Source organism: Sander lucioperca, chromosome 17 (assembly GCF_008315115.2).
Source record: "Sander lucioperca isolate FBNREF2018 chromosome 17, SLUC_FBN_1.2, whole genome shotgun sequence".
Taxonomy (NCBI): domain Eukaryota; kingdom Metazoa; phylum Chordata; class Actinopteri; order Perciformes; family Percidae; genus Sander; species Sander lucioperca.
In genome coordinates, this window is record NC_050189.1 from 19,092,371 (window position 1) to 19,120,047 (window position 27,677).

The 27,677-nt window shown below is 37.6% G+C and overlaps 1 protein-coding gene and 2 long non-coding RNA genes across 5 annotated transcripts in view; 2 read left to right on the forward strand and 1 right to left on the reverse strand.

Moving 5' to 3' along the window:
- Positions 1 to 27,677, reverse strand: part of LOC116064546 (zinc finger protein 239-like) — a 914,372-nt gene that overhangs the window by 878,352 nt on the left and 8,343 nt on the right. The window contains exons 2-3 of one of the 3 annotated variants that reach the window (XM_035993888.1): positions 23,942 to 23,969; positions 19,726 to 21,133 (exon numbers count right to left, since the gene is read on the reverse strand). The exons of 1 other annotated variant lie outside the window; for it this stretch is intronic. In XM_035993888.1, coding sequence (XP_035849781.1) covers positions 19,788 to 21,133; positions 23,942 to 23,969 — 1,374 coding nt within the window. In that variant the 3' untranslated portion in view covers positions 19,726 to 19,787. Of the gene's footprint in view, positions 1 to 19,725; positions 21,156 to 23,941; positions 23,970 to 27,677 lie in introns of those variants that run through there. One more of the 3 variants, XM_035993889.1, reaches the window with a different exon arrangement.
- On the forward strand, positions 10,921 to 11,346 carry LOC116064547. The gene is made up of 3 exons (XR_004108556.2): positions 10,921 to 11,072; positions 11,162 to 11,191; positions 11,269 to 11,346. It is a non-coding gene; the product is annotated as an uncharacterized LOC116064547 (long non-coding RNA).
- On the forward strand, positions 20,533 to 23,707 carry LOC118493592. The gene is made up of 4 exons (XR_004895537.1): positions 20,533 to 20,582; positions 20,667 to 20,750; positions 20,835 to 20,900; positions 23,625 to 23,707. It is a non-coding gene; the product is annotated as an uncharacterized LOC118493592 (long non-coding RNA).

Genomic DNA, 27,677 nt, shown 5'->3' on the forward strand with positions numbered 1-27,677 from the left:
AACCAATTCGGAAAAAATAAGGATTTGTTCCTAATGACTATGTTACAATTGTTCCAGAGGAAAGTCTTGTGCAGTGAAAAATTGTGGACAAAGGCTAGCTTCCAAGCTAGAAGGGCTTGCTGATGGAATTTTGATAATTTAATCGGCAATTTATTTGGCAGAAAATTACATTTTAAAATAAAGGAAAGCCCTCCAATTTGGTTAAAAATGTAATTTGGGATAAAATACCAAATTGACTCAGGGTTTTTAAGACATCTTTTTAACCAATTAACTTTAAAGGTGTTCACAGTGTCACTGAAATCTAGGACTTCAAGACCTCCTTCTGCTTTACTACTGGAAAGTACATTTTTCTTTAGCTTATGTGACTTATTTTTCCAAATAAAATCCAGAAAAATTCGATTTACATTAGTGGCTGTTGAATCATTTACGAATGAGGATAAAGATGGATACACAAAACAAGATAGGCCCTCTGCTTTAGAGAGGAGAACTCTGCCCAAAATAGACAAATCCCTTTGAAGCCAGATGTTAAAAATATTTTTTGTTTTCTTTATTCAACTTGAAAAATTTAGATGTTGTCTAGCAATAAGATTTCTAGTTATAAATATCCCCAGATACTTAACAGAATCCTTAACTGGGATATTTCCAATTACACAACCATCACAACCATGTAGAGATAAGATTTCACATTTGGACATATTCAGTCTTAAACCTGAAGCCTTGGAAAATTGATCTATCAAGTGAATAGAGTTACATAACTGGTCCTTGTCCTTTAAAAAAATCATAGTGTCATCTGTCAATTGGGAAATTTTTAACTCCTTACCAAATATTGAGATTCCTTCAAAATTTCTTCCAGATGTAATTTTAAGCGACAATAATTCGGTGACCAAAATAAATAAGAAGGGCGAGATAGGGCACCCCTGCCTGACCCCTCTATTAATTTGAAATCTTTTAGAGGTATTGAGATTAATTATAACTGAGCTATTAATATCTTTATAAAACATACTGACAATGTCTACAAACTTGTTACCAAAGCCAAACGCATTAAGGGACTGTAAAAGAAATTTGTGCTCAATTGTATCAAAGGCCTTATAAAAGTCTAGAAACAAAATGAGTTAACTGCATCTGCATAATCCAACAGATCTAATATGAGTCTGATATTACAACTAATATGTCGATTTTTCATAAATCCTGTTTGAGTTTCAGCTATAATAGAGTCTAGCCCTTTCTTCAATCTGTTTGAGTAAGCTAAAGCCAATATCTTATAATCTATTGTTAAAAGAGTGATAGGACGCCAATTATCAATTAATAGAGGGTCTTTATCAGGTTTGGGGATAAGAGATATAATGCCTTGCTTCATTGTAGCTGTTATCTCCCCTTGACTGATGCATTCTTTGTACACACATAATAAAGAGTTATGAAGATGTTCCCAAAAGTGTATGTAAAATTCAACAGATAGGCCATCGATTCCTGGAGATTTGCCCTTCTTCATTGAAAAAAGTACATCTTTAATTTCATTGACTGACAGGTCAGATTCACATAATGATTTAAATTCCTCATCAATTGAAGGGATGGTAACTTGAACATTATTCAAGAAATGTGCACAATCACTTGCATTAAATTGTGATTCATATAAATTCCTATAAAATTTGGTGACAAAATTAGAAATTAGCTTTGGATCTTTAGAAAGAACTCCGTCAATATTAAGGGCAGATAAAGATTTTCTTTTAAAATTTCTTTTCTCAAGAGCAAAAAAGTAACTGGTGATCTTCTCCCCTTCTTCAACCCATTTGGCTCTTGACCTAATGAATGCTCCTTTTGCCAAGTCTAAATAAATTTGGTCCAGCTGTAGTTGGATTTTCCTTATTTCGAGTTCTTCTTCCAAATTAATGTTTACTTTTGTCAGTAAAAGGTCAAGTTTGTGCATCAATTCAGCTTCTACCTTACTTTTTTCTTTTTTTAGTTCCTTTTAATCGCAACGCATCTGGCTTTGTATTTAAAGAATTCCCATTTCATCCTGTAGTTGTCGTTTAGGTCGTCATTGAGGAGTTCTTCTGCTAGTTTTTTGATAGAGTCGTTAAAGGAATCATCCTTCAAAAGAGAGTTGTTGAATTTCCAATACCCTCGAAAACCTGAGGTCTCCTGAGTAGCATTTCATTTCAAAATAATTTGTTTATGGTCAGTTAATGGGGCATAAAGATGATTAACTTCTTTCACAAATTGAAGAATAGATGATGAAATCAAAAAAATATCAATTCTGGATTTTAAAGTAAGTCTTCTGTTGCACCAAGTGAAGTCTTTGGTTCTGGGATTAAAGAAACACCATGTATCAGTCAAGGAAAGGTTGGAGCATAGAAAGGACACAAGGTTATTGCTCTGTGAAGATTGACTAATCCTAGGGGGGGTCTCTATCTAACTCGTCATCAGGACATTCATTAAAGTCTCCACAAAGAATTATAAAAGAACCCTGGTACTTAATATTCAGATCTTTCAATTTGGATGCTATTTCATTAAATAAGACCTTTTTAGAAGCGTGGGAATTAAACCCATATATATTACAAACAATAAAGATAGCATTGTCTTGTTTAATTATCAGTGTAATCCATCTACCATTTTGAGAACAGACCGTTTCAAGAACGTCCCCTTTAAATTTATGTAATAAAATTAAAGCCCCTGCTGAATGATTGGTACCATGGCAAAAATGAGCTACATTACCCCATTGAGTCTTCCAGAATTTGGCATCTGATTCACAAGAATTTGTTTCCTGAAGTAAAATAAAATCAGCCTCAGTTCTCTTGCACACAAGAAAGATTGCTTTCCTCTTACTAATATCCCTAATACCTCTGACATTTAAAGACATAACATTTAGAGAATTAAACATAAAATCCATACAAAAACTTTTATGGAAAAAAGGAATAACTGTAAATCACTTGAGCACCAAAAAACTTGAAAAGTGCTAAAAAAATCCACCAAAAAGGAGGTGGAGATTAACAACCATTTAACTTGGCATAACAGATAGTGACAAAGAAGGCTAAGTTATAGCCATCACAATTTGTTTTCATCTTAAAGATAAGTATTATTATAGACATAGCTAGTCAAGTAAAGGACCATGGATTTTATTTCTAAATATGCTATCAGGTAGATATAGATCTATATAGACATCATTTGGTAGATGTCCACCTAGATTAAACAATTAAAGTAGAAAATAAGAGGTAGCCTACAGTAGAAGTGGTAAAAAAATATATTGAATATATATTGAAGAAAATATCTGTATTATAAGACAACAACAACCAACTAACCAAAAGTATAACATCTTAGGTTGGACTAATCAAGTGATTGTTTTGTTTTTTTGCCTTAAAAGAGAAAAATAACATTATAAAAAAATAATAATAATAATATCAAGGTTCCAACAGAAAAGAATAGGGCTAAAGTTCCTTTTTCTTGTGCCTAAGAATGTAGCTTCTATGACAACTACCTCAAAATTCCCTTGATGATAAAAAACAACAAAGAAAAGATTCGGCTTGGCTCCATAATTAACTAAGTCAATAAGGTGAGAATTGGGCTACCTTCATTGAGATGATAAGGTACAAACTGAAATTTCTTAAATAGCATACTTGCAAGAAAATACATATTTTAAGTAGCCTAAGCATCAAACAGCTTGAATGACCATTCTCAGTATTAGATGAGACTTATGTCTGCATAGACATTCCATGTCACCTCTGAACAATCAATCTTCTTTCCGTTTATGAAGACAAAAAGGCCGTGAAAAGCTTTCTTCCCTTCTTCTCTTGCTTTCTTCACCAAAGGCCACAGCTTCTCTCTGGCTGCTTTCTCTTCAGGGGACAGTGCTTCGGTGAGCCTTAAGTTGTTGTCTAGAAGAAACTTTGAGCCTTTCGCCTCTTTCCAGACAGCATCACAAAAAATGTCACATTGCAAAAAGGATGATGGTTGATCAACTTAAGCCGTCTTGTCGTCGCTGCCCGATGCGACGGACGATGTCGACCCCATCCTTCAGGCTGTCACGAACATTAAGAGCCACTTTACCCAGGATCTCAATGATTCTGCTCCTGATATTTTCTCCATCTTCCTCCTTCACGCCATGAATCTTCAGGGACCACCTTCGATTGTAACTCTGGCAGTCAGCGATGTTTGCCTTCAGAGTTTTATTTTCTGCTTGCAATAAATTTATCTCTTTTTTCATGCCTTCCAGTGTGTGTTTCTGTTGTTTAACATCCAAAGTAAGCTGCTGAATGGTCGAGGTTAGCTTTTCCATCTGTTTCGAAGTTGACTCAGTCGTTTTTTCTATAGCAGATATTTTCCGAAAAGTCTCATCATGTTTCCCAGATAACACAAGAATGGCTTCTAAAATATCTGCAGTCTCTTTGTTGTCACGTTTTACCTTTTTTGTTGGAGGTTTTAACGGAGTATCTGGCAGTGGAGTTGCAAGGGCCTCAGATTCAACTTGTGCGTCAGGACTTGCCTCAAACCAGTCACCATCCTTTTCTTGTCTGCTAGTTTCATCCACGTCACGCATCTCAATAGGGTTGTTGCTAGCTTCATCCACGTGTAGCATGTTTGGAGTAAAGTTAGCATCATCAGCTTTCTCTAGACTCAAAGTCTTTTTGCTTTTCCTTTTGGCCATTCAGCTCTGACTTAGCTCAATATGTATAAGTTGTCACTTATCTGTGTTGCCTTCTATGACAATGTGTTCATTGTCTGTGAAGACGGCACTTTTTAAAGCTTTTTGCACCCCAGTGTATACTGCCCACTTGTGGCGGCGCTATGAAAAAGCAGAGACTCAATGTGGCATATAATGACGGCATGAGGCTGCTGCTTAAAATGCCACGATGGAGCAGTGCAAGCCCAATGTTTGTAAGTGTTGATGTATCCACCTGTCCTGCTGTACTCAGGAATCTCATGTACAGATGTATGTGTAGACTAACTGAGTCATTCAACAGCATAATTGCAACACTAGTGAACCCTGCAATGAGTGCGGTTAGGTTCACTTCGAGATTGTGGAACCATTGGCGTTTTAGTCTTTATGCTAATATCTGAACACTCTTTTTGTGTATTGTGGAAGTCTAACTGTTGTCATTTCTTATTGTATGTCTTTTGTCTTGTATTTTTCTGTCTTTTGGGTTTTTTGTGTCCTGAATAAAGTAAAGTATGTGTATCAACAAGTTTGAATGGGATTTGAAAGTTTAATACTCAGATTATATGAAATGTTTGTATTATTTTAAAGTTGTAATGGAGTTTCTAACTGAAATATGACTAAAGAGACAAATGTTTCAGTTTTGAACATTGTCTCCACTCATTTGAATGGGGAAAATTTGTTATGAAAAGTACAGTTGCTTCCATAGTAGGGATGCACCGAACCCAGATTTTTGGGGCTCGGCTGAATACCGAACCCACTGCTTAAGATTCTGCCGAACCGAACTCTACTCCCATCTTTTATTTTTAATATTTTATTTTTAATTTAATACATACTGTATACTGTGTAAATATACTCATACTTTACTTATATTGTTTATATTCTATTTGCAAATTGAACATGTAGCTCTACTTGAATAGCCTTTTGTCTGAAAGTACTGCCAAACAACACTTTTTCCATTTTCACTTTCTCACAGTCTACTGCATTGAACGCTCCACCTACATAAACACCTTCCTGTAATCAACGGCGCCGTCATTATGTCGACCAGCGTAGCGCACATAGTGCAAGCGTAACTCTACAAAGAGTATAGAAGTAACGAGAGGCTAAACTCAATAGAACGTTGTGTTGCGTTCAGTCCAAGATGGCGGAGCTGCAGCTCGGTCATGGGTGCGTTTGTTGCAATGGAACGTTCTATTGAGTTTCGCCTCATTACTTCTATACTCTTTGACAAGAGCAGAAACTCAACACAACGTTCGCCTCTTTTTCTCGAGTTTCGCCTCTTGTTACTTCTCCTTGGTAGAGTTTGGTTCGGTGGAAAAAAATTCTAAAGTTCGGCAGAACCCGAACTCCGTCAAAAAGCCCAAAGTTCGGCCGAACCTGAACTCTGGGTTCGGTGCATCCCTATTCCAAAGAACATGTCAGCAACCGTCAGACATTTTCCTTCATTTTGACATACAATTATTGTATGAAGATTGAAAATTGTGTGAGAGCATGTCTAGGCTTCAAAGAAGGTTGTTCACTTACTCTCTCTCTGTTTGTCTGTTGCTATAGAAACAGAGAGAAAGAGAGGGACTCAAACGTCACCTCTGTCAGCACTGTGACAAATCCTTCACATCTGGATATTTAAAGATTCATCAGAGAGTTCACACTGGAGAGAAGCCGTACAGCTGTGATCAATGTGGGGCAGCTTTCACAACACGGAGTTCCCTAAAAAGTCACCAACGCATTCACACTGGAGAGAAGCCGTACAGCTGTGATCAATGTGGGGCAGCTTTCACAACACGGAGTCCCCTTAAATATCACCAACGCATTCACACTGGAGAGAAGCCGTACAGCTGTGATATATGTGAGAAAGCTTTCACCACTAAAGGAGCTTTTGAAATCCACCGACGTGTTCACACTGGAGAGAAGCCTTATTGGTGTGAACAATGTGGGGCAGCTTTTACAACACGGAGTTCCCTAAAAAGTCACCAACGCATTCACACTGGAGAGAAGCCGTACAGCTGTGATCAATGTGGGGCAGCTTTCACACAACAGTCACCTTAAATATCACCAACGCATTCACACTGGAGAGAAGCCGTACAGCTGTGATATATGTGAGAAAGCTAAAGGAGCTTTTGAAATCCACCGACGTGTTCACACTGGAGAGAAGCCTTATTGGTGTGAACAATGTGGGAAATCTTTTTCTAATAGTAGTCACCTTAAAACTCACCAACGCATTCACACTGGTGAGAAGCCGTACAGCTGTGATCAATGTGGTAAAGCTTTTTGTCAGAGTAGTCACCTTAAAGTCCACCAGCGTGTTCACGCTGCCTCGTTGTGAACATGTTTCAGAGCCAAGCTGTTTCCTCCTGCCTCCTCCTCATGCCCTGATAGCTGTGTTGTTATGTTCTGAGCTTCTCTCCACATTGAAGACTGACCAACAGTAACTTTATGTTCTGAACAGCATGTATGTTATCGTGGCTACGACTACATATTACGCTCCCTCCCTTTGAAGAGATAGTTCTGTTAGAAGTCTGTCAGAGGCTGTTTCTCCTGATTCAGTTTGTTTTAATGATTACTTACTGAGAATGATTTATTACAGATGTGTTCCCATTGTTGTTTTTGTCTGCCTCATACATAGTCTCTAGTTATTAGCGGCCCCTGCTACTAAAAGTGCGAGGAACCTAATTGTTTTTGAAAGGATAATTACTATTTTCCTGCTGCACATTAGCATTTTTGAGGAGCTTGGGATGCTCAAACTCATTTTTTTTTACAAAAACTTTTGATTATGGCCAAAGGTGTGTAACGTTATCTTCATCACAACTGTCGTCGGGGTGTTCATCATCTGTTACCATGGCGGCAGAGCCTGCAGCAGGTTCTTCCATGTAATTATGCGTCCTCCTCTTCTTCTTCAGTTTTGACCTACGGTTGATGTTTTTGTTTTGCCGCTTGGCAACAAACAGGCATCATGTCACCAACTGGAATGGAGCATGAACTTGCAATCTAGGAGCAATGATTCGCCAAAGTTTTTCAGTGTAACACATTTCTTCTGATTTTATTTTGTAGTAACGAGTAATTAAAATGCTCAGGGGAAATGAAAATTCTACTTGAGTACATTAAGTTACATACAACACTGCGTGCAACCCTAGCTATTACCATGTTGTATGATGTTATTTTATTTGTGTTAAATTAATGGGTAAAAGAACATATGGAAACTAGAAATTGCAATTTCTGAAAAATTGCTGTGTGAATGCTGGATGCTGACACTACACTGCATTGCTGGTTTGAATCTAAAAGGATGGATACTATAGATAGATAGATAAATAGATGGATGGATGGATGGATGGATGGATAGATAGATAGAATCACATTTGTTAAGGGCTTATGATGCTCGAAAACTCACTAAAACCTTTGCACACGTCAGACTTGTAGAAAATTGCAAAGTTCTGTAGTGTTAGGGTTCCAGTGTCTCAAGCTGGCTCCATAGTGCCCCCAAATGCTCGCTGTGGTTTGAAAAATTGTTGTTTGATGTTCCTGAATTTTGTTAAGAACATTGTCCTCATATTTAAAAAAGAAAACAGAATGTCGTCTCATCTCTAATTTGCGCGCTACCTTTAATTTTACGATAACATGTTTTAAGAAAATGTTGCAGCCATGTTAGATTTTTTATATACTCAAACTCAAGAAAGTTGGCGCACAAACCAAAACCCCTGAGCATTGTGAGACTATACAGCAAGTTGTTCCATGTGTGTTTAATGAGCGCCCCCTAATGCGTGGAAGGTCTTAATTTGAACATATATTCTCCGATAGTCACAAAAATTGGTACAAATATTCCTCTCATCATTACGGACATATTTCCAATTTACTTTCATTAGCTCCACCCAGCTGGAAGTTGGCCATTTTTAATTGTATGCTCTCATAGTTATTGTTGTTTTGTAGTTATTATATTTTCTTCCTTTGTGGGCTTTTCATTCAATAATCTTTGTTTGACATTTTATATTCACTGTTTGTATTCTCTGTGACTGGATGTGGTTTTAAATCTGTTGTTTGTTCAGACTGAAAGCAAAGACACTGATGATGTAATACAGAGTCAGACAATAGAAAGCTAACTGTTTTCCAGCACAATAAAAGAAATAAAACAAGGCCACATGCTCTTTATTTGTGACTTGATTTGTTGGATTTATCCTTCCTGGTGTGTCTGTGTTTAAACTACTTATTAAAATGTAACGATACGTCCACTAAAAGTACTGTTTTGACTGACATGTATGGCAACATTATGGAAAGGATCCCTACAGAGATAGACCTTTTTGGTAAGATAATTTTTCTTTATCATGAAACATCCCCGAAATCACCATCACCAAACCCACCAGACTCTACGTAAATAATGGGTGAATTAAGGGTTTATTTCAACCAAACCATAGTGGTGATTGTTGGAACAGTGGGAAGACGAACCAATATGGCTTTATTTAGTTTCTGTCAATTATAATTGAAGTGTGTTGAAAATGATAAAATTCTTAAATGGAGTCTGGTGGGAAAAAAGATCAAATTGCTTAAAATGAATCTTCTGTTATTCTCTTTATATTTGACCATTATTTTAATTAAGTGCTGTACATTATTTAATAATCAAGTAAAGTAAAAGTATCTCAAGTTAAGTACAGTACTAGAGTAAATGTACTCAGTTACAGTCCACCACTCAATATAATAATGCTGATTAATAAACTGTGTGTAGCTGTTGTTTCCCCTCTTGACCTCCAAGTGGCCAAGTCATAGTATAGTATGTCAAAAAAGTCATAGTATATGTCAAATTTTGAAAAAAATGTCACATGTCGAAAAAAGCCATAGTATGTCGAAAAGAGTCATAGTATAGTATCCTGCAAAAAGTCATAGTTTAGCACGTCGAAAAAAGTCATACTGTAGTATGTCGAAAAAAGTCATAGTTTAGTATGTTGAAAAAAGTCATAGCATAGCATGCCAAGAAAAGTCGTAGTATAGTATGTCGAAAAAAGTCATAGTATAGCATGGCGAAAAAAAGTCATAAAAAGTCATAGTTTAGTATGTTGAAAAAAGTCATAAAAAGTCATAGTATAGCTGTCATAAAAAAGTCATAGTATACGTCATTAAAAAGTCAGTGTAGTATGTCGAAAAAAGTCATAGTATAGTATGTTATAAAAAGTCATATGTTACATGTTGAAAAAAGTCATTGTATAATTTGTCATAAAAAAGTCAGTGTAGTATGTCAAAAAAGTCATAGTATAGCTTGTCATAAAAAAGTCATAAAAAAAGTCATAGTATAGTATGTCAAAAAAGTCATTAAAAGTCAGAGTAAAGTATGTCTAAAAAGTCGTAGTAGAGTATGTCGAAAGAACTCACAAAAAAGTCATAAAAAGTCATAGTATAGCATGTTGAAAAAAGTCCTGAAAAAGTCATAGTATAGTATGTCGGAAAAAAGTCTAGTATATATTGAAAAAAGTCATAAAAGTCATAGAATAATATGTCATAAAAAAGTCAGTGTAGTATGTCGAAAAAAGTCATAGTATAGTATGTCAAAAAAAGTCATAGTATAGTATGTCATGAAAAGTCATAAAAACGTCATAGTAGCGTATGTCGAAAAGTCATAAAAACGTCAGTATAGTATGTTGAAAAAAGTCATAAAAATCTTAGTAAAGTATGTCGAAAAAATATAGTATACAGTATGTCGGAAAAAGTCACAAAAAAGTCGTGGAATAGTATGCTAATATAGCATGCCGTAAAAAGTCATAATATAGTATGTTGGAAAAAGTCATAGTACAGAATGTCGAAAAAAGTCATAAAAAAGTCATAGTATAGTATTGCGAAAAAAGTCATAAAAAAGTCATAGTATAATATGCTGAAAGAAGTCATAGTATAGCATGTCGAAAAAAGTCATAGTATAATATGTCATAAAAAGGTCAGTGTAGTATGTCGAAAAAAGTCATAGTATAGAATGTCATGAAAAAGTCATAAAAAAGTCATAGTGAAGTATGTCTAAAAAGTCATAGTATAGTATGTCGGAAAAACTCACAAAAAAGTCATAGTACAATATGCTGTAAAAAGTCATAGTACAGAATGTTGAAAAAAGTCATAGTATATGTCATAAAAAAAGTCATAGTATTGTATGTCGTAAATAGTCATACAAAAGTCATAGTATAGTATGTCGTAAAAAAGTCGTAGTATTAAAGTTTGTTGATAAAAGTCATAGTGTAGTATGTCGAAAGAAAGTCAATAAAAAGTAATAGTATAGTATGTCATAAAAAGTCATGGTATAGTAACGTGTTTATATTAATAATAGTCTGTGTGTGTGTGTTCAGGCGATAGAGAGGGGTTTGGTGTTTGAGGTGTTGTACTCTCCAGCCATCAAAGACTCCACCAGGAGGTGCTACACCATACCAACGCTGTGTGTCTGATGGAGACGTGTAAAGGGAAGGTACATCCTCTTCCGTCCCAACACACTTCCTGTCCCTGTGACAGGATGTCCCGATTGGCTCTGTCTTGACTCACCTCTTTGTGTTTCAGCGTGTGATCCTGTCCAGTGCCGTGGAGAAGGTTGATGATGATATATGCAGCATGTTCAGTCTGAACTCATAAATAATAATAATATAATAATGTCTGTGTGTCCTTAGTCTCTGGAGCTCAGAGGGCCCTATGACATCACCAACCTGTATCCTTCCTATTGGTTCAGACACAAACTGTAGTCTTCAGGGGCTTCTGGACACATTTATTATTCTTACAAATTATTTAATAAAGTTTTTGAAACACAACGAGTCAAAAATTTAGTCAAATGTTTTATTTTTATTTTTTTAAATCAGTGTGCGGTACAAATGCTGCACTCTGATTGGTCAGCACCGAAGCAGGTAATGATGTCATCAAAAATAGAGCTCTGCAGTACATTCAGTCAGAAATATAAAAATATAAATCTACAAATAGGAAGATTTCAGACCCTTAATCAAACTCTTAAACATATTTAAAAACTCATTTAAACTTTTTTAAATGTAGTCCCTTTAGACAAAAAACAAACGATCTGAACGTTAGATTTTCAAGAAACAACATTTTGTTTCTGGAAACAACAACAGTGTGTATAGGAGACAACATTAAAAACAGTGTAAAAGCCCTTTAGTGTTAGCATTGATTAGCTGATATAAAACCGTAGGTGTGTTGAAGGACGCGTGGACATCTGAGAACTGGATTGATCAGCAGGAGTATTAAAACGATCTGAAATGGAAGCACCTGATCGGTTTGAGTTTGTAAGTTTATTTGATTAGGACAATGCACATTAATCAACATTTCTGTAATGCCCCAGTGTTAGCCAGTCAGCTAATTTTCAACTGTAGTCCTAATTACCTAGCATGCATGTCTTTATGGTGGGAAGAAACCGGAGCACCTGGAGGAAACCCACGCAAACACGGGGAGAACATGCAAACTCCACACAGAAAGGCCCGGAACGACCTGGATTCGAACCCAGAACCTTCTTGCTGTGAGGCAGAAGTGCTAACCACTGAGCCACCGTGCTGCCTCTTTGGTCGTTTCAGCAGCAAGGTCATGATGACGTCTTCCTGCAGGAGAGGACTGTGATTGGCCGGCTGCTCAGAGGCCCAGGATGTGACCCTGAAGACAAATGACAACATCTGTTTAATAAACTATGAAACACATTTTCTTACCATAAATACTTGAAATGATAAAGTAAGAAAATATAAACCACCTTGGTGTTTTCAACTATTTGTACGACAAATATACTGACAAAATACTGTTCTATGACTTTTTTCGACATACTAAACTGTGGCTTTCTTCGACATATTATACTATGACTTTTTAGGACATACTATATTATGACTTTTTTTCAAAATACTGTTCTATGACTTTTTTTCGACATACTATACTATGACTTTTTTCAGCATACTGTACTATGAAATTTTTTTTTACATTTTCAACATATATGATGATTTTTTTGACATACTATTCTATGAATTGGCCACTTGGAGGTCAAGAGGGGAAACAACAGCTACATGTACAGTTAATTAATCAGCGTTATTATATTCAGTGGTGGACTATAACTGAGTACATTTACTCAAGTACTTTTACTTTACTTGCTTATTAAATAATATTATTATACAAAACATGGTAAAATATAAAGAGAAATAACAGAAGATTCATTTTAAGCTTTCTGACATTCTATACTATGACTTTTTTCGACATACTATACTATGACCTTTTTTTTCAAAACTTTCGACATACTATACTATGACCTTTTTTCGACATACTATACTATGACTTTTTTTACATACTATACTATGACCTTTTTTCAAAACTTTCGACATACTATACTATGACTTGGCCACTTGGAGGTCAAGAGGGAAACCAACAGCTACACGTACAGTTAATTAATTAGCGTTATTATATTCAGTGGTGGACTGTAACTGAGTACATTTACTCAAGCACTGTAGTTAACTTTTACTTTTCTTGATCATTAAATAATGTACAGCACTTCATTAAAATAAAGGTACAATATAGAGGAATAACAGAACTGTGCAATGATTTTCATATGACTTTTTCAAACTACTATGCTATGACTTTTTTCAATATACTATGACTTTTTTATGACATGCTATACTATGACTTTTTCTAACTATACTACGACTTTTTATGACTTTTCTCGACATGTTATACTATGACTTTTTTCGGCATACTGTACAATTACTATTTCGACAAACTGTACTATGACTTTTTTCAACAAACTATACAATGACTTTTTAAGTCTTTTTTGGCATACTATACTGACTTTTTTTTTCCAAAATTTTTAAGTCTTTTTTGGCATACTATACTATGACTTTTTTTCAAAATTTCCGACATACTATACTATGACTTTTTTTCGACATACTGTACAATGACTTTTTTCGACATACTGTACTATGACTTTTTTTTCGACATACTATACTATGACTACTATATACTATGACCTTTTTTTTCAAAATTTTCGACATACTATACTATGACTTGGCCACTTGGAGGTCAAGAGGGAAACCAACAGCTACACGTACAGTTAATTAATCAGCGTTATTATATTCAGTGGTGGACTGTAACTGAGTACATTTACTCAAGTACTGTACTTAACTTTTTTTTACTTTACTTGCTTATTAAATATTGTACAGCACTTAATTAAAATAATGGTAAAATATAAAGACAAATAACAGAAGATTCATTTTAAGCTTTTGACAAAGTATACTATGAGTTTTTCGGCATACTACACTATGACCTTTTTTTCAAAAATGTTGACATACTATACTATGACTTTTTTTCGACATACTGTACTATGACTTTTTTTTAACATACTATACTGTGACTTTTTATGTCTTTTTTCGGCATACTATACTATGACCTTTTTTTCAAAATCTTCGACATACTATACTATGACTTGGCCACTTGGAGGTCAAGAGGGAAACCAACAGTATATTAGTATATTCAGTGGTGGACTGTAACTGAGTACATTTACTCAAGGACTGAAGTTAACTTTTACTTTTCTTGATTATTAAATAATGTACAGCACTTAATTAATTAAAATAATGGTACAATATAGAGGAATAACAACTGTACAATGACTTTCATATGACTTTTTCAAACTACTGTACTATGATTTTATTTAACATACTATACTATGACTTTTTTATGACATGCTATACTTTGACTTTTTCCAACATATTAAACTACGACTTTTTATGACTTTTTTTGGCATACTGTACAATTACTTTTTTCAACAAACTGTACTATGACTTTTTTCAACAATCTATACTGTGACTTTTTAAGTCTTTTTTCGGCATACTATACTATGACTTTTGGTAGCACTTTATAATAACTACACATAATTCATCATTTATTAAGCATTAGTTACCTATTAGTTAATGTTTGTTCATACATAATTCATCATCAGTAAAGCATTTGCTCACACAGTTATAAAAGGTTTGTTCATAGTAAATAAGCCTATCTAGAAAAATACATTTGTAAGTACATGATTTATACTTAATAGAGTAAATTTAGCGACCTAACGTAACCTAGTTGATAGCTGACTGGTCAGCTCATGGACCCAAGTTCAGCCATTGGCTTATTTACAATTAATGAAACAACCATTTATAAATGTTTCCCATTATAAACCAGTTCCAAACTATTACTAAATGCTTTGTTCATCAAAATCATTTGTAAATCATTGCTCCTATGTTAATTCTCATAAATAAAGCATTTGTATACACACTCATAAATGGTTTGTTCATAGTAAATAAGGCTCTCGAAAATTATGTTTATAAATAGAAATTTGACACTTAATAAGTACTGCGAAAACCATTGGTAAATTTAATAATTTTCCTTTTATAAACTATTTACAAACTATTAGTAATTTCATTGTTTATCATTTGTAAAGCATAGTTCCTACATTCATTCTAATTAGTAAAGCATTTGTAAATACAGTTAGTAAATGGTTTGTCCATAGTAAGTAAGCCCATGTAAAACATTTATGAGTTGATGTTTTTAATAATTCATAAATGATGCATTAACCATTTGTAAAGGAAGTCATTTTACCATTATTAACTAGCTACTCAGGAATGTATAAGGTAAGTTAAAACTAGGAAGTTAATGATTAACAGACTATCTAGACCTACATTTTTTCAGGCCTTAAATAAAATGTTATGATTAGAAATAGTCCTAAACTAATAGCTGGGGTGTTAAAACATCTGTTACAAATACTTGCCAATAATGTAATCCATGACTAATTCAGGAGTTACTGCTGGTTAGTTAAGTATATTGTGTGAGCCCATCTAAAGTGAGCACTTTCTATGTTTCACAAAGCATTTATAAATGAGTTACAAAGGCTAACAGAACCTGGACACACGTATTGTTCTATTTGGACATGCCTTCAGAAATATGCCTACGGATAGTTGGTGTGTTAATGCATCTTTAACAAGCACTTACCAACACATGAATTAATGATTAACTCATGAGTTACTACTCATTAGTTGACTACATGGCGTGAGCCCATCTAAAGTGAGGACTTACTATGCTTTACAAAGCATTTATAAATGAGTTGCAAAGGCTAGCAGATACAAAGAGACACAAGTAAAAAAAGTATTTGTAACCCTTATTATGATGTAGTAAGAATGTACATTTATGAAATAGCTCGTAGTAGTGTTATGTAGTTGATATCAGTGCGAATTTGGACCAGAACCAGAAGAAAACTAGATTGTTAAGAGCCAGAGAATTGAACATGAATAACATCATATTGATTCATATAATCAATAACAACTAAAATAATAAAGTGTGCACATAAAAGAAACCCTTTTCAGTTCTATGAGCTCAATTGTTCTTTGATGACAAGAGTTCAGAGATGTTCAACGTTGGAGCCCATATGAGTTACAACACACAAAATCCACAACACAAACGCAAAAGCTACAACACAAATACAGAAGCCACAACACAAACACAAAAGCCACAACACAAATACAGAAGCCACAACACAAACACAAAAGCCACAACACAAACGCTGTGTTGTAGCTTTTGTTTTTGTGTTGAACCATCTCGGCCACTGTAGAGTCAGCTTACAATAAGATTACAGTTACCTCAAAATAGTGGCATAGGTTTTAATAGACACTCTGCTCCAACTCTCCCTTAACACAACAAAATAATAACACATTTAATAATACAGCCAACTCACATTGTTTGACTTCTAGAAACACTAAAGCAGAACCAGAAAACCCAAGACGTTATAAGTTTTGTGTCGCTCCATTACTTCTGAGAGCAGAAGTCTTGGCGAGTTTCCTTCGGATATTCTGTCCAATAAAAAAGCGACCGTTTTCACTGTGTGGCATTTGTTAACAGTGTTTGGTGCGTTTGATAAAGTGCAGTGTGAAAGCAAACCGAACCAAAATGAAAATGCAACAGTGCTGCAACTTCAGTCCGCCGAATTGTAGAGAAGCAACAAACTGAGCAGCAGTCGGTCAGCAACGAACGTTCCGTTTACCTGCACCTTAATAACTGCGAATGGGAAACCAACTTCAGCGTTGTTGTTGCAGCGACACGTTAATATGAACTGATACTTAACCTGTTAGCTTTAGCTCAGCTCCGTTTGCATTTAGCAGTTAGTGTTTAGCGGAGTGTGTGCGGGTTTACCTGGAGCTCCGCCGTCTCAAAACTCACTAATAGGCTCGACAGCTAACAAACAACACAGCTACTCCGCCACCAGCCCAAGAGCACAGTGAAGCAACGAGACTTCTGGTTCCGGTTGTTTCCTCCAAGTCAGGGTTTTTCAGTTTAAAAGTTTAAAATGAAAGAACGTCGCCACATGCTGGTCAGGAGGGGAAACAACAGATACGCATACAGTTTATTAATCAGTGTTATTATATTCAGTGGTGGACTGTAACGGATTACATTTACTCAAGTACTGTACTTGAGATACTTTTACTTTACTTGATTATTAAATAATGTACAGCACTTAAATAATTAAAATAATGGAGAAATATAAAGAGAAATAACAGAAGATTTTGATTTATTTTCAAACCAGACTCCATTTAAGAACATTAATTTTATCATTTTTAAACACACTTCAATTATAATTGACTGAAACAAAATAAAACCATCAAAAGTATATTGACTCTTTGTTGATTTGCAAGAGAACAACTTCAATTTTGTTTATTTCAATTACATAATGTACATTTATTATTCATGTAGATTGCGTCGCTAAAGTGTCAATGTTTTGCACAGAGAATATTAGGTTGTAGCAATCCCTCACAGCAACGGAGGATTTCCATCGAGACAGAGCATGCTTGTTGTCCTTTGAGATGAGCATTCACATTGTTTGTTTTCTTCCATTATAAATGCAGGCACAGGCTGATTAAACTGGCTGTTACCAACCAAGACATCTCACATAGGTCACATGTGCAGACCTTGCTCATCTCGAACAAGCCTCATAACAGGACCGCCAGAGATCCCAAATCTAATCATCATAATTAAATGAAGAAATACCAACAACCCAACATCTCCTGTTACTCTGTGATTAACCAGATAAACTGACATGCTGTTGGAACAATAAAGATTTAATCTACAAATGAATAATTTGCTATCAAATCTACAATTGTGTAAATAATATGTTTTAATACTGGTGTAAGATATTAAATGATATTGAATCCAATCACATCATGACTTAGTCTTAAAACAGTGTTCATGCTGAGAAGGCCAAATACAACAGCTCAACAAATATTGACGATGGAATCAGTTTGAAATGAGAGCGTCTCTTTGTTGAAAACAAGTCTCAGATTATGAAAGCAATGACCCTGGCAGCAAGAGCGTAATTTAAATAGATATAGAAAGAAGACTTCACATCTGTCAGACCTATTTAAGTCTTTAGCATGTACCGTGTCATTTCATACAACAGTCTTCTGAGTATCAATACTCAAAACTTGAATGAAGCAGCTACTGTTTTATGGCAACAGATCATGCAATGCATCATGGGATGGTAGTTTTTCTAAACTTTTATTGAAATCAAGGGCAAAATACAACATGGCAACAGTGGCATCAAGTGATGAAACTAGAAAACAGCAACACAAAATAAATGGGAAAAAAGACTAAATGGAGAGAATTTGGGGGCTTGTTGGAACCTGCTTGAGACGCTTGAACCCTATCACTGCAGAACTTTGCAATTTTCTCCAAGTCTGACATGTGTTGATGTGAGTTTTCAAGCATCATAAGCCCTTAAAAAATGTGATTATATCTATCTACAGTATATATTCTTTTAGATTCAAGCCAGCAATGCAGTGTAGCATCCAGCATTCACACAGCAATTTTTCAGAAATTGCATTTTCTAGTGTAGTAGTCTACCCTATGTTCCTTTACCCATTAATTTAACACAAATAAAATAACATCATGCAACATGGTAATAGCTAGGGTTGCACACAGTGTTGTAATGTAACTTAATGTACCTAAGTAGAATTTTCACATATCTGTACTTTACTTTGTTATTTATATTTCCGGAAACTTTTACTTTTACTCCACTGCATTTCCCCTGAGCATCTTAGTTACTCATTACTACAAAATAAAATCGGAAGAAATGCGTTACACTTGAAAAAAGCAGGTTTGGCGAATCACTGCTCCTAGATTCTAAAACTGAAGAAGAGCAGGACGCATGATGACATGGAAGCAGACTCTGCCGCCATGGTAATCAATCAATCAATCAAACTTTATTTATATAGCACTTTACAGCAACCAGCAGGTATCCAAAGTGCTTAATATCAAAACCAAGAATAAAAACACATATCATACAATATAAAGAAAGAACATGTAAAATCAGAAATAGTTACAGAGAAACCGAAGAATGAAATCGTCACACCACTGCTATGTATTAAAAGCTACATCTGTAATAGTGCGGATATCAGGAGGTAACTTGTTCCAGAGTCTCGGAGCAGCAACTGCAAAAGCCTGGTCACCCCACCGTTTATATCTAGACCTTGGCACTTCTAAAAGTCGCTGGTTTGAAGACCGCAATGACCGGTTGTGCTCCCGCAAAGTTAAAATTTCGGACAATACTCCGGGGCCAGACCATTTAAGGCCTTGAAAGCAAACAATAAAATCGATTCTAAAAACGCACAGGGAGCCAATGAAGGGTGTAGAGAACAGGAGTGATATGTGCACGTCTAGATGTGTTTGTTAAAAAGCGAGCAGCTGCATTTTGCACAAGTTGAAGACGTGCGATGGAGGTCTGATTCAGACCAACGTAAAGAGCATTACAATAATCCAACCTAGAACTAATAAAGGCATGAATTGCCTTTTCTAGATCGTGCCTGTTGAGGAAAGACTTAACTTTAGCCAGGAGACGAAGCTGGAAAAAGCTCATTCTAACAACATCACTGATCGGCTTGTCAAATTTCATGCTGCAATCAAAAGTAACCCCCAAATTTTTGACAGCTGACCTAGTGGTAACAGATGATGAACACCCCGACGACAGTTGTGATGAAGATAAAGTTACACACCTTTGGCCATAATCAAGAAACAGCCTCCGACAGACTTCTAACAGAACTCTCTCTTCAAAGGGAGGGAGCGTATTAAGAATATAACAACAGCTATCAAGGCATGAGGAGGAGGCAGGAGGAAACAGCTTGGCTCTGAAACATGTTCACAACGAGGCAGCGTGAATGCGCTGGTGGACTTTAAGGTTATTACGATCAGAAAAAGCTTTCCCACATTGATCACAGCTGTACGGCTTCTCTCCAGTGTGAATACGTTGATGGAGTTTTAGGGCACTCCGTGTTGTGAAAGCTTTCCCACATTGATCACAGCTGTACGGCTTCTCTCCAGTGTGAATGCGCTGGTGAGATTTAAGGGTACCACTCTGAGAAAAAGTTTTCCCACATTGATCACACCAATGTGGCTTCTCTCCATTGTGAATGCGCTGGTGTCTTTTATGGTCACTACTATTAGAAAAAGTTTTCCCACATTGATCACAGCTGTACGGCTTCTCTCCAGTGTGAATGCGTTGATGTTTTTTTAGGGAAATCTGTTGTGTGAACGCTGTCCCACATTGATCACAGCAATATGGCTTCACTCCATTGTGAACGCGCTGGTGTCTTTTAAGGTCACTATTCTGACAAAAGGTTTTCCCACATTGATCACAGCTGAACGGCTTCTCTCCAGTGTGAATGCGTTGATGTATTTTTAGGGAATTCTGTTGTATGAAAGCTGACCCACATTGATCACAGCTGTACGGCTTCTCTCCAGTATGACTGTATTGATGTGTTTTTAGGGAACTCTGTCGTGTGAAAGCTGCTCCACATTGATCACAGCTGTGTAGATTCTCTCCAGTGTGAAGGCGTTGATGTCGCTTTAGGTCACCCTGTCGTTTGATAGCTACCCCACATTGATCACAGCTGTACGGCTTCTCTCCAGTGTGAACGTGTTGATGTCTTTTTAGGTGACTCTGTCGTGTGAAAGCTGCACCACATTGATCGCAGCTGTGCAGATTCTCTCTAGTGTGAAGGTGCTGATGTATTTTTAGGTAGCTCTGTCGTGTGAAAGCTGCCCCACATTGATCACAGCTGTAGGGCTTCTCTCCAGTGTGAATGCATTGATGTATTTTTAGGTGACTCTGTCGTGTGAAAGCTGCTCCACATTGATCGCAGCTGTGTAGATTCTGTCCAGTGTGAATGCGCTGATGACTTTTTAGGTCACTCTGTCGTGTGAAAGCTGACCCACATTGATCACAGCTGTACGGCTTCTCTCCAGTGTGAATGTGTTGATGTATTTTTAGGTGACTCTGTAGCGTGAACGCTGCCCCACATTGATCACAGCTGTACGGCTTCTCTCCAGTGTGAAAGCGTTGATGTATTTTTAGGTAACTCTGTCGTGTGAAAGCTGAGCCACATTGATCACAGCTGTGCAGATTCTCTCCAGTGTGAACTCTCTGATGAATCTTTAAATATGCTGATGTTGTAAAGGATTTGTCACAGTGCTGACAGTGGTGACATTTCAGTCCCTCTCTTCGTTTCTACAGCAACAGACAAACAGAGAGAGAGTTAGTGAACAACCTTCTTTGAAGCCTAGACATGCTCTCACACAATTCTCTTCATCTCTTCATTAGGGCCGAAAAAATTCCTCAAGTAACTTGCTACGAAGACTGACGGCAGCGTAAATAGTGAGGGGCTAAGAGAAGAGACAGGATGGAGAAAACGACAGAAAGTGTCCAAAGTTTGGAATCCGTTCAATCTTAATTAAAACAAAAACTCTGTACAGTGTGTCTACTGCAAAATCGAACTAGCTTACCACAATAATAGCACAACGTCAATGCTTCAGCACCTCAACAGTAAATATTGAGTCTAACTTAATCATCCATTCCATGAAGGGGACCCGACAAAAGTAAATCAGAGTCGTATGGACGATGAAACTACACCAAACACAACTACCAAAAACAAAGACAAGAAAATACGTAGCGGTGACTACAATTTAATCTAAAGAGCCGACTTCTTGACTATCCCATCGGAAAAACAGCTGATTGTTGCGCACAATTTTCTCTCGCTCTCTCTCTCTTCACGGAGAAACAGCTGATCAACGATCTACTAGCATAAGTGTAACATAGCTGTGTGACATTGTAATCAAATATATAAATGAAAATAGGTTGAGTATAACTAATATTTACAGATCAGTCTCAGGTTGAAACTTGTAGTTCTGAAAGTTAAGTTGCACACCTAAAGGTTATGTTTATCCAGGAAATTTTCCCCATGAGACAATGGAGACAATGTTCAAAACTGAAACATTTGTCTCTTTAGTCATACTTTCAGGTAGAAACTCCATTACAACTTTAAAATAATCAGCGTTTCTTCTAGAATTTCTTTCAGCGGTGGTGGCGGCGGGGGTGGGGGGGTTGGTTTTGAGTGGTATGCACCCCCACTAACCTGGAAAACGGTTTTAAAATAGTAACGTTAATACAGCGTGTCGGAGGACTACAGTGTTCTCCTGCAGCGGGGAGTCAGAGGAAGACGGACCATCACCGCAGCGTTCGCTAACGTTAGCTTCTTGCCTCATCTGGGGTCTGATAAACCGTAAATTCATTAAATTCAGTGTCCACAATGCTATTTTCCAATAAACTTTAGCTGTCAAATTTCACGGGACCCGCCTAAATGCGGATTTCATGTTGCAGCTTTGTCACCGTTTATCACTTAATTGAGTGAAGTAGTATTCGCCCTGTTGTTAATTTGGTTGCCATGACTTCGTGAGTGATGACGTCCTGTCACTGTTACAGTTGCTCTGCTCACACTAGCGGGAGAGAGAGCGGAGTAGTTTGCTTGAGTTCAGTAGAGGAGACGGCTCTACAACTTTATGACTTTTCATAAACAGCTGAAGGAGCGGTGGATCGCGGTGTACATAGGATATTCAAATCCCATTCAAACTTTTTGATACACATACATTTATTTTATGTCAAAATGGAGGAAAGGCTGTTCCAGCTGCAGACATGTTACTAATTTTCATAAATTTATTTAAATGTTGTGCTTTTTATTGATGAAATTACAATTTACACTCTGTTAGAAATCACTACAAACAGGCCTGAAATACACACACACGTGCTCAGAACCTATTCATGCACAAATGGAGAGATGTCAGAGTGAGTGGGCTGCCAGTGCCCTGACCGGTTTGAAGGGGTGGGGGGGTGGGGGGTACGGTCCACACTACGAACTTTGGTCCATACGGGGACTTGAACCAGCAACTCTCCGGTTCCCAACCCAACTTGCTACGGACTGAGCTACTGCCACCCCAAACTATGGAAGCAATCGGGGTCTTCTAACTGCAGTAATGTGGTAGGGATCGACATAAGCAATGGCCCGGGGCCAGTAAAACAGCACGTCGGGCAAGTTAATTGGTCAGTCGCTGGCCCGTTTTGGCCAGAGATATTGTTTGTGCTAATCAAAGTCATGAGTCTGATCCTTGTAATTTGACTCACTTTCTAAGCTAACGTTAGATAGTGTTGCACCTAGAAATTGAGTCCGCTAACATCAACAAACAACTTCCGGCTCCCACCACATGAGTCCACTCATGCTTTGGACCTTCAGTAGCGGCTGCAGCAACTTAAACCCAGCCAGACCGGAGCTGCTGCCCACCCTCCTCCTTCGCCAGCAGCTAGCTAGTAATATTAGCGTACGTCGCGGTAGGGGTGGAACGGTACACAGAAGTCACGGTTCGGTTCATACCTCGGTTCAGACATCACGGTTCGGTACAATGGAGGGAAAAGCAAAACAAAAATGCAGAAGGCAATTTTTTTTATTGTGCATGTCTCAGGCTGTACCACCTAGTGTCATACAGTCTCTCCCCTGAGCTAGCTGCAACAGTATGAAGTGTGTAAAGTAAGATGTTAACAATAAACAATAAGTACCCCACATCATCTCCAGACTCCACTGTTTAGTATCGTTGTTGTGTCCTGAACACTGACCTGAACACAGCTGTACGGCTTCTCTCCAGTGTTAAGGCGTTGATGTCTTTTTAGGTCACTCCGTCGTGTGAAAGCTGTCCCACATTGATCACAGCTGTACGGTTTCTCTCCAGTGTGAATGAGTTTATGTATTTTTAGTTGACTTGGTCGTGTGAAAGCTGCCCCACATTGATCACAGCTGTATGGCTTCACTCCAGTGTGAATGCGTTGATGTTTTTTTAGGGTACTCTGTCGTGTGAACGCTGCCCCACATTGATCACAGCTGTGCAGATTCTCTCCAGTGTGAACTCTCTGATGAATCTTTAAATTTTTTGATGTTGTGTAGGATTTGTCACAGTGCTGACAATGGTGACGTTTGAGTCCCTCTCTTCCTCTTCGTTTCTATAGCAACAGTCAAACAGAGAGAGAGTTAGTGAACAACCTTCTTTGAAGCCTAGACATGCTCTCACTTATACAATTTTCAGTTCAAACGTAATTAAAACGAAAACTCTGTACAGTGGGTCTACTATGGGCGTCAGTTTGGTTTGAAATATGCTGGAGACAGAGACGCATTCGGAAGTACATTTCCAGAAGTGCTGGGTACAATGACGCGCAGATCATGTTTTGAAAGACGCTGTCCTGTAGCTTACTAATGAATAAAACCATGGTTTAATGTACGTAAACAATTATCAATGATTACCAAATTTATCTCTCATATTGCTCCTCATAACCACTGAAAACTGTCAAAAAATCTAACCCAAAGTCCAATTATTATGGACGTTATCCGACATTAAGCATTTCTGCTTCATTAGAGCCTATGTAAGGAAAAAGCTTAACATGGTTTAATGTACCTAAACAACGATCAATCATCACCAAACGCTGTGTCGGGGGGGCAAACTCATGTGATGCGTAATTGATCCCTTGGATGATTTGTAGACTATTAAGTGAACAAGGTGTACCCGGTCCACCAAACACTGGGCCATGTTGACTGTCTTAATTCTGCACATATTTCTGTTACTGTAGTCCTATTTACTATTTCATTATTTCATCCATGCGTGGCGCAGCAGATCCGTGCGCACTATCACCTGCCGTGGAGATGCTGGCCTCACTAACCTCTCCTCCTCTGAGTCGGATCTCCCTCGCGCTGGACTCAGTTTCACTGAGCATACTAACACTTAAAAAATAAATAAATTGCATTAGATCAGTGAGTTCAAACTGCTTATTGTGCGTAATTTGGACTGACACTGATGCAATGCATGTTGTTCTGTAACTTGTGTGGCGCTGCCACTATTCTCTTGATTTCCACTTCGACTAGGGCTGAACGATTTTTGAAAATCTAATTGCGATTTTTTTCCCCAAATATTGCGATTTCGATTTGATTATTTTTTTAAGCTCTTTGTCTTCTGTATTATTCAACAAAGAATAATATAATAATGTATAGTATGAACACACAATTACACACTAGACAGTTAAATAAGTAAAAATATAGTATATCTACACACACACACGTAATTTTTTACAGTGCACAGAGAGGAGCTGCCTCCAGCCCCTCCCCCTCGTGCTGCCGAGTGCACTTGTTCAGAGAGGCTATCGTTACGTTAGCTAGTTGCTGGTGTTCTTGCCGTGGGATTAACTGTACTAATAAAACCGTTGAAACACCGCGGCCACGCTGCTGTGAAAGCTCCCCGAACGTCATTTATCAGAGTCTGGTTTTTACCCCTCTCAGTGGCAGATCCTCCACTCATATCTTTATAACGGAGCTAACCGCTAACCGGAGCTAACCGCTAATCAGAGCTAATCGTTGCCAACCGAGCCTTGAGTTCTGTGTGTCTGTATCCTGCATGTATAGACTCAAGCCCGAATAAAACCCTTCATTTTATTAAAATGGCTGTAAAAGTTTTAAACTACAACTCAGAGTTGTTTGAATGACAGAAATCAGCTCAAGGTACAGTGTAGCGTTAGTGTGCTAGTTGATGCTTTCTCTACGGAGTGCAGACTGATTGCTCTCGCGAGTCATGTGACCAAATCGCAGCCTTTGCGATTAGGAAATCGCGTTTTAACATATCGCGATATTATCGAAAATGCAATTAATCGTTCAGCCCTAACTTCGACATTAGATTTTTTTGAGTGAAAAGACATTACATTTAGCATATATCTCCACAGGTAACAAGCTAACCATCGCAAAGTGTTGTGCTAATGCTGGGAACAGGCATATTGTATCTTTATAGTTGTATCCATATGATGTGACAGCTTTAGGTTAATATTTCACCAGGTCAGAGGGCTAGTGGGATGTTACATAGACCCCATAAAGTTATCCTACAACTGATTTTATTACTGTACTGTCTGGATGGTAGCTACAGGACATGCTTTCAATTCATAAGATTTAACAATACAGTGTTAGGGACAGATCAGATGGCCAGAGACTTGACTTGGACTCGTGGCAAAAGACTTGAGACTTGACTTGGACTCAAGCTCAAAGACTTGAGACTTGGACTTCCAAAAAATTACTTGTGAACATCTCTGTCAAGTGGTCACTCAATGAGAGATTATGTCAGTAAGTAGGCTATTGTTTATTTCGACAACATTGACTAGGAAGTATTCTCATTTATATCACTGATATAGCTGTGTCTTCTTAATCATATACGGTATCCGAATCCGATATTAATAATCGCGACAAGCACATGGTTCGGTAGCAGCTAATGTCATGCTATCTCGTCTTAGCCATAGCTAATAGCCATAGCAGCTAGCCAGAAGACAGCAACGTGTTAGACTGTTTGTGGCTAGAAGCTAGAGTTTGCAGCGAAGACTGTCAATTATTTTACTGTGTAGTTAACATTGCCACAGTACATTGTTAAGTTGGATGTTAGCGTGGGCGCGTTGCCTCGTTTTGGCGGTAGGTAACTTTGTGTAACAGCATTCTAGAGGTACAGAATTTATAAATGCACACTGTTTACTAACTTCGTTTTCACATAGGTTTTTTTAGCTTTCTTACGTGAGGATTCATTGGATTCAACGCAGCAGGTAGCAGCTAGTGCTAGGAGGGTGAGATAAGTAAGTTGAGCTTGACTAATGTTTTCTATCTCTAATCTATAGCTACATCTGTCAATTTTGCCGAGTGGCCACAAGCCCCAGGCCACAAGATGCTTTGAGGAAGGATGTCAATTTCTCCACTGCCCATTTTGCCCACTTTATAAGGGTGGCTACTCAAAAGTGGAAACATATTTACAGTCACATCTGAAAACAGTGGTACAGCATGGAGGTATGTTTACTGATTGCTAATTCATTGGTTTCGATTATTAACCTGTGTTGATATGAAGAAGGTGAGGATACTAACCGTGGTCAAGAAGGCACTTGTTTTTGGACCAGTTATTAAAGCCTGCTTTGTTTTTTACCTTCCTTTCAGAGTTTGTAATGTATACCTGCAAATGGGGCTGCAGAAAGGAGTCCCACTACCACTGCTGTGGTTGTATTCTAATTTAAAAAAACAAAAAAACAACTGCTTAGACACCTAAGCATATGCCACCCTGAGCCAGCAGAAGGCCAACCCCACCCTCAGCCAGCTGAAGGCCAACCCCACCCTGAGCCAGCAGAAGGCCCACCCCACCCTGAGCCAGCAGAAGGCCCACTGCACTCTTTTTCACGTCAAGCCTTAGAAAGCCAACTGAACCCTATGGAGGCCACGGTAGAAGCCCAGCTTCACCCTGTGGAGGCTATGGTAGAGCTTCAGCAACCAGAAAAAGCAGTTGGCCTACGTTCGAGGGTCAGAAAGGTTAAGTGCACAAAGTGTGAGTTAGTGCTGAATAAAAAAAATGTAAAGCAGCATATGAGACAACGCCACTCAACTGTCAAGGAGGACATTACAGCCGACCGTCATCTGGCATGTCAGCCAATAGAGATTGAAAGGGGAATATTTGCTGTTGTAAAGTCCTTCAGCAGCAATAGTGCACCCATCCACGTACAGAAGTGTAAGTCGGGGGCAAGCCATCAAATTCATTGTGAGCTGGATGCCTGTGTGCGCAACAGTGAGGTGATGCACAGGAGTGGGTTTATATCCTTTGATTGTGCCCATCTGCAGTCCCTGCAATACTGCCCACCACCCCTCAGCCCTCA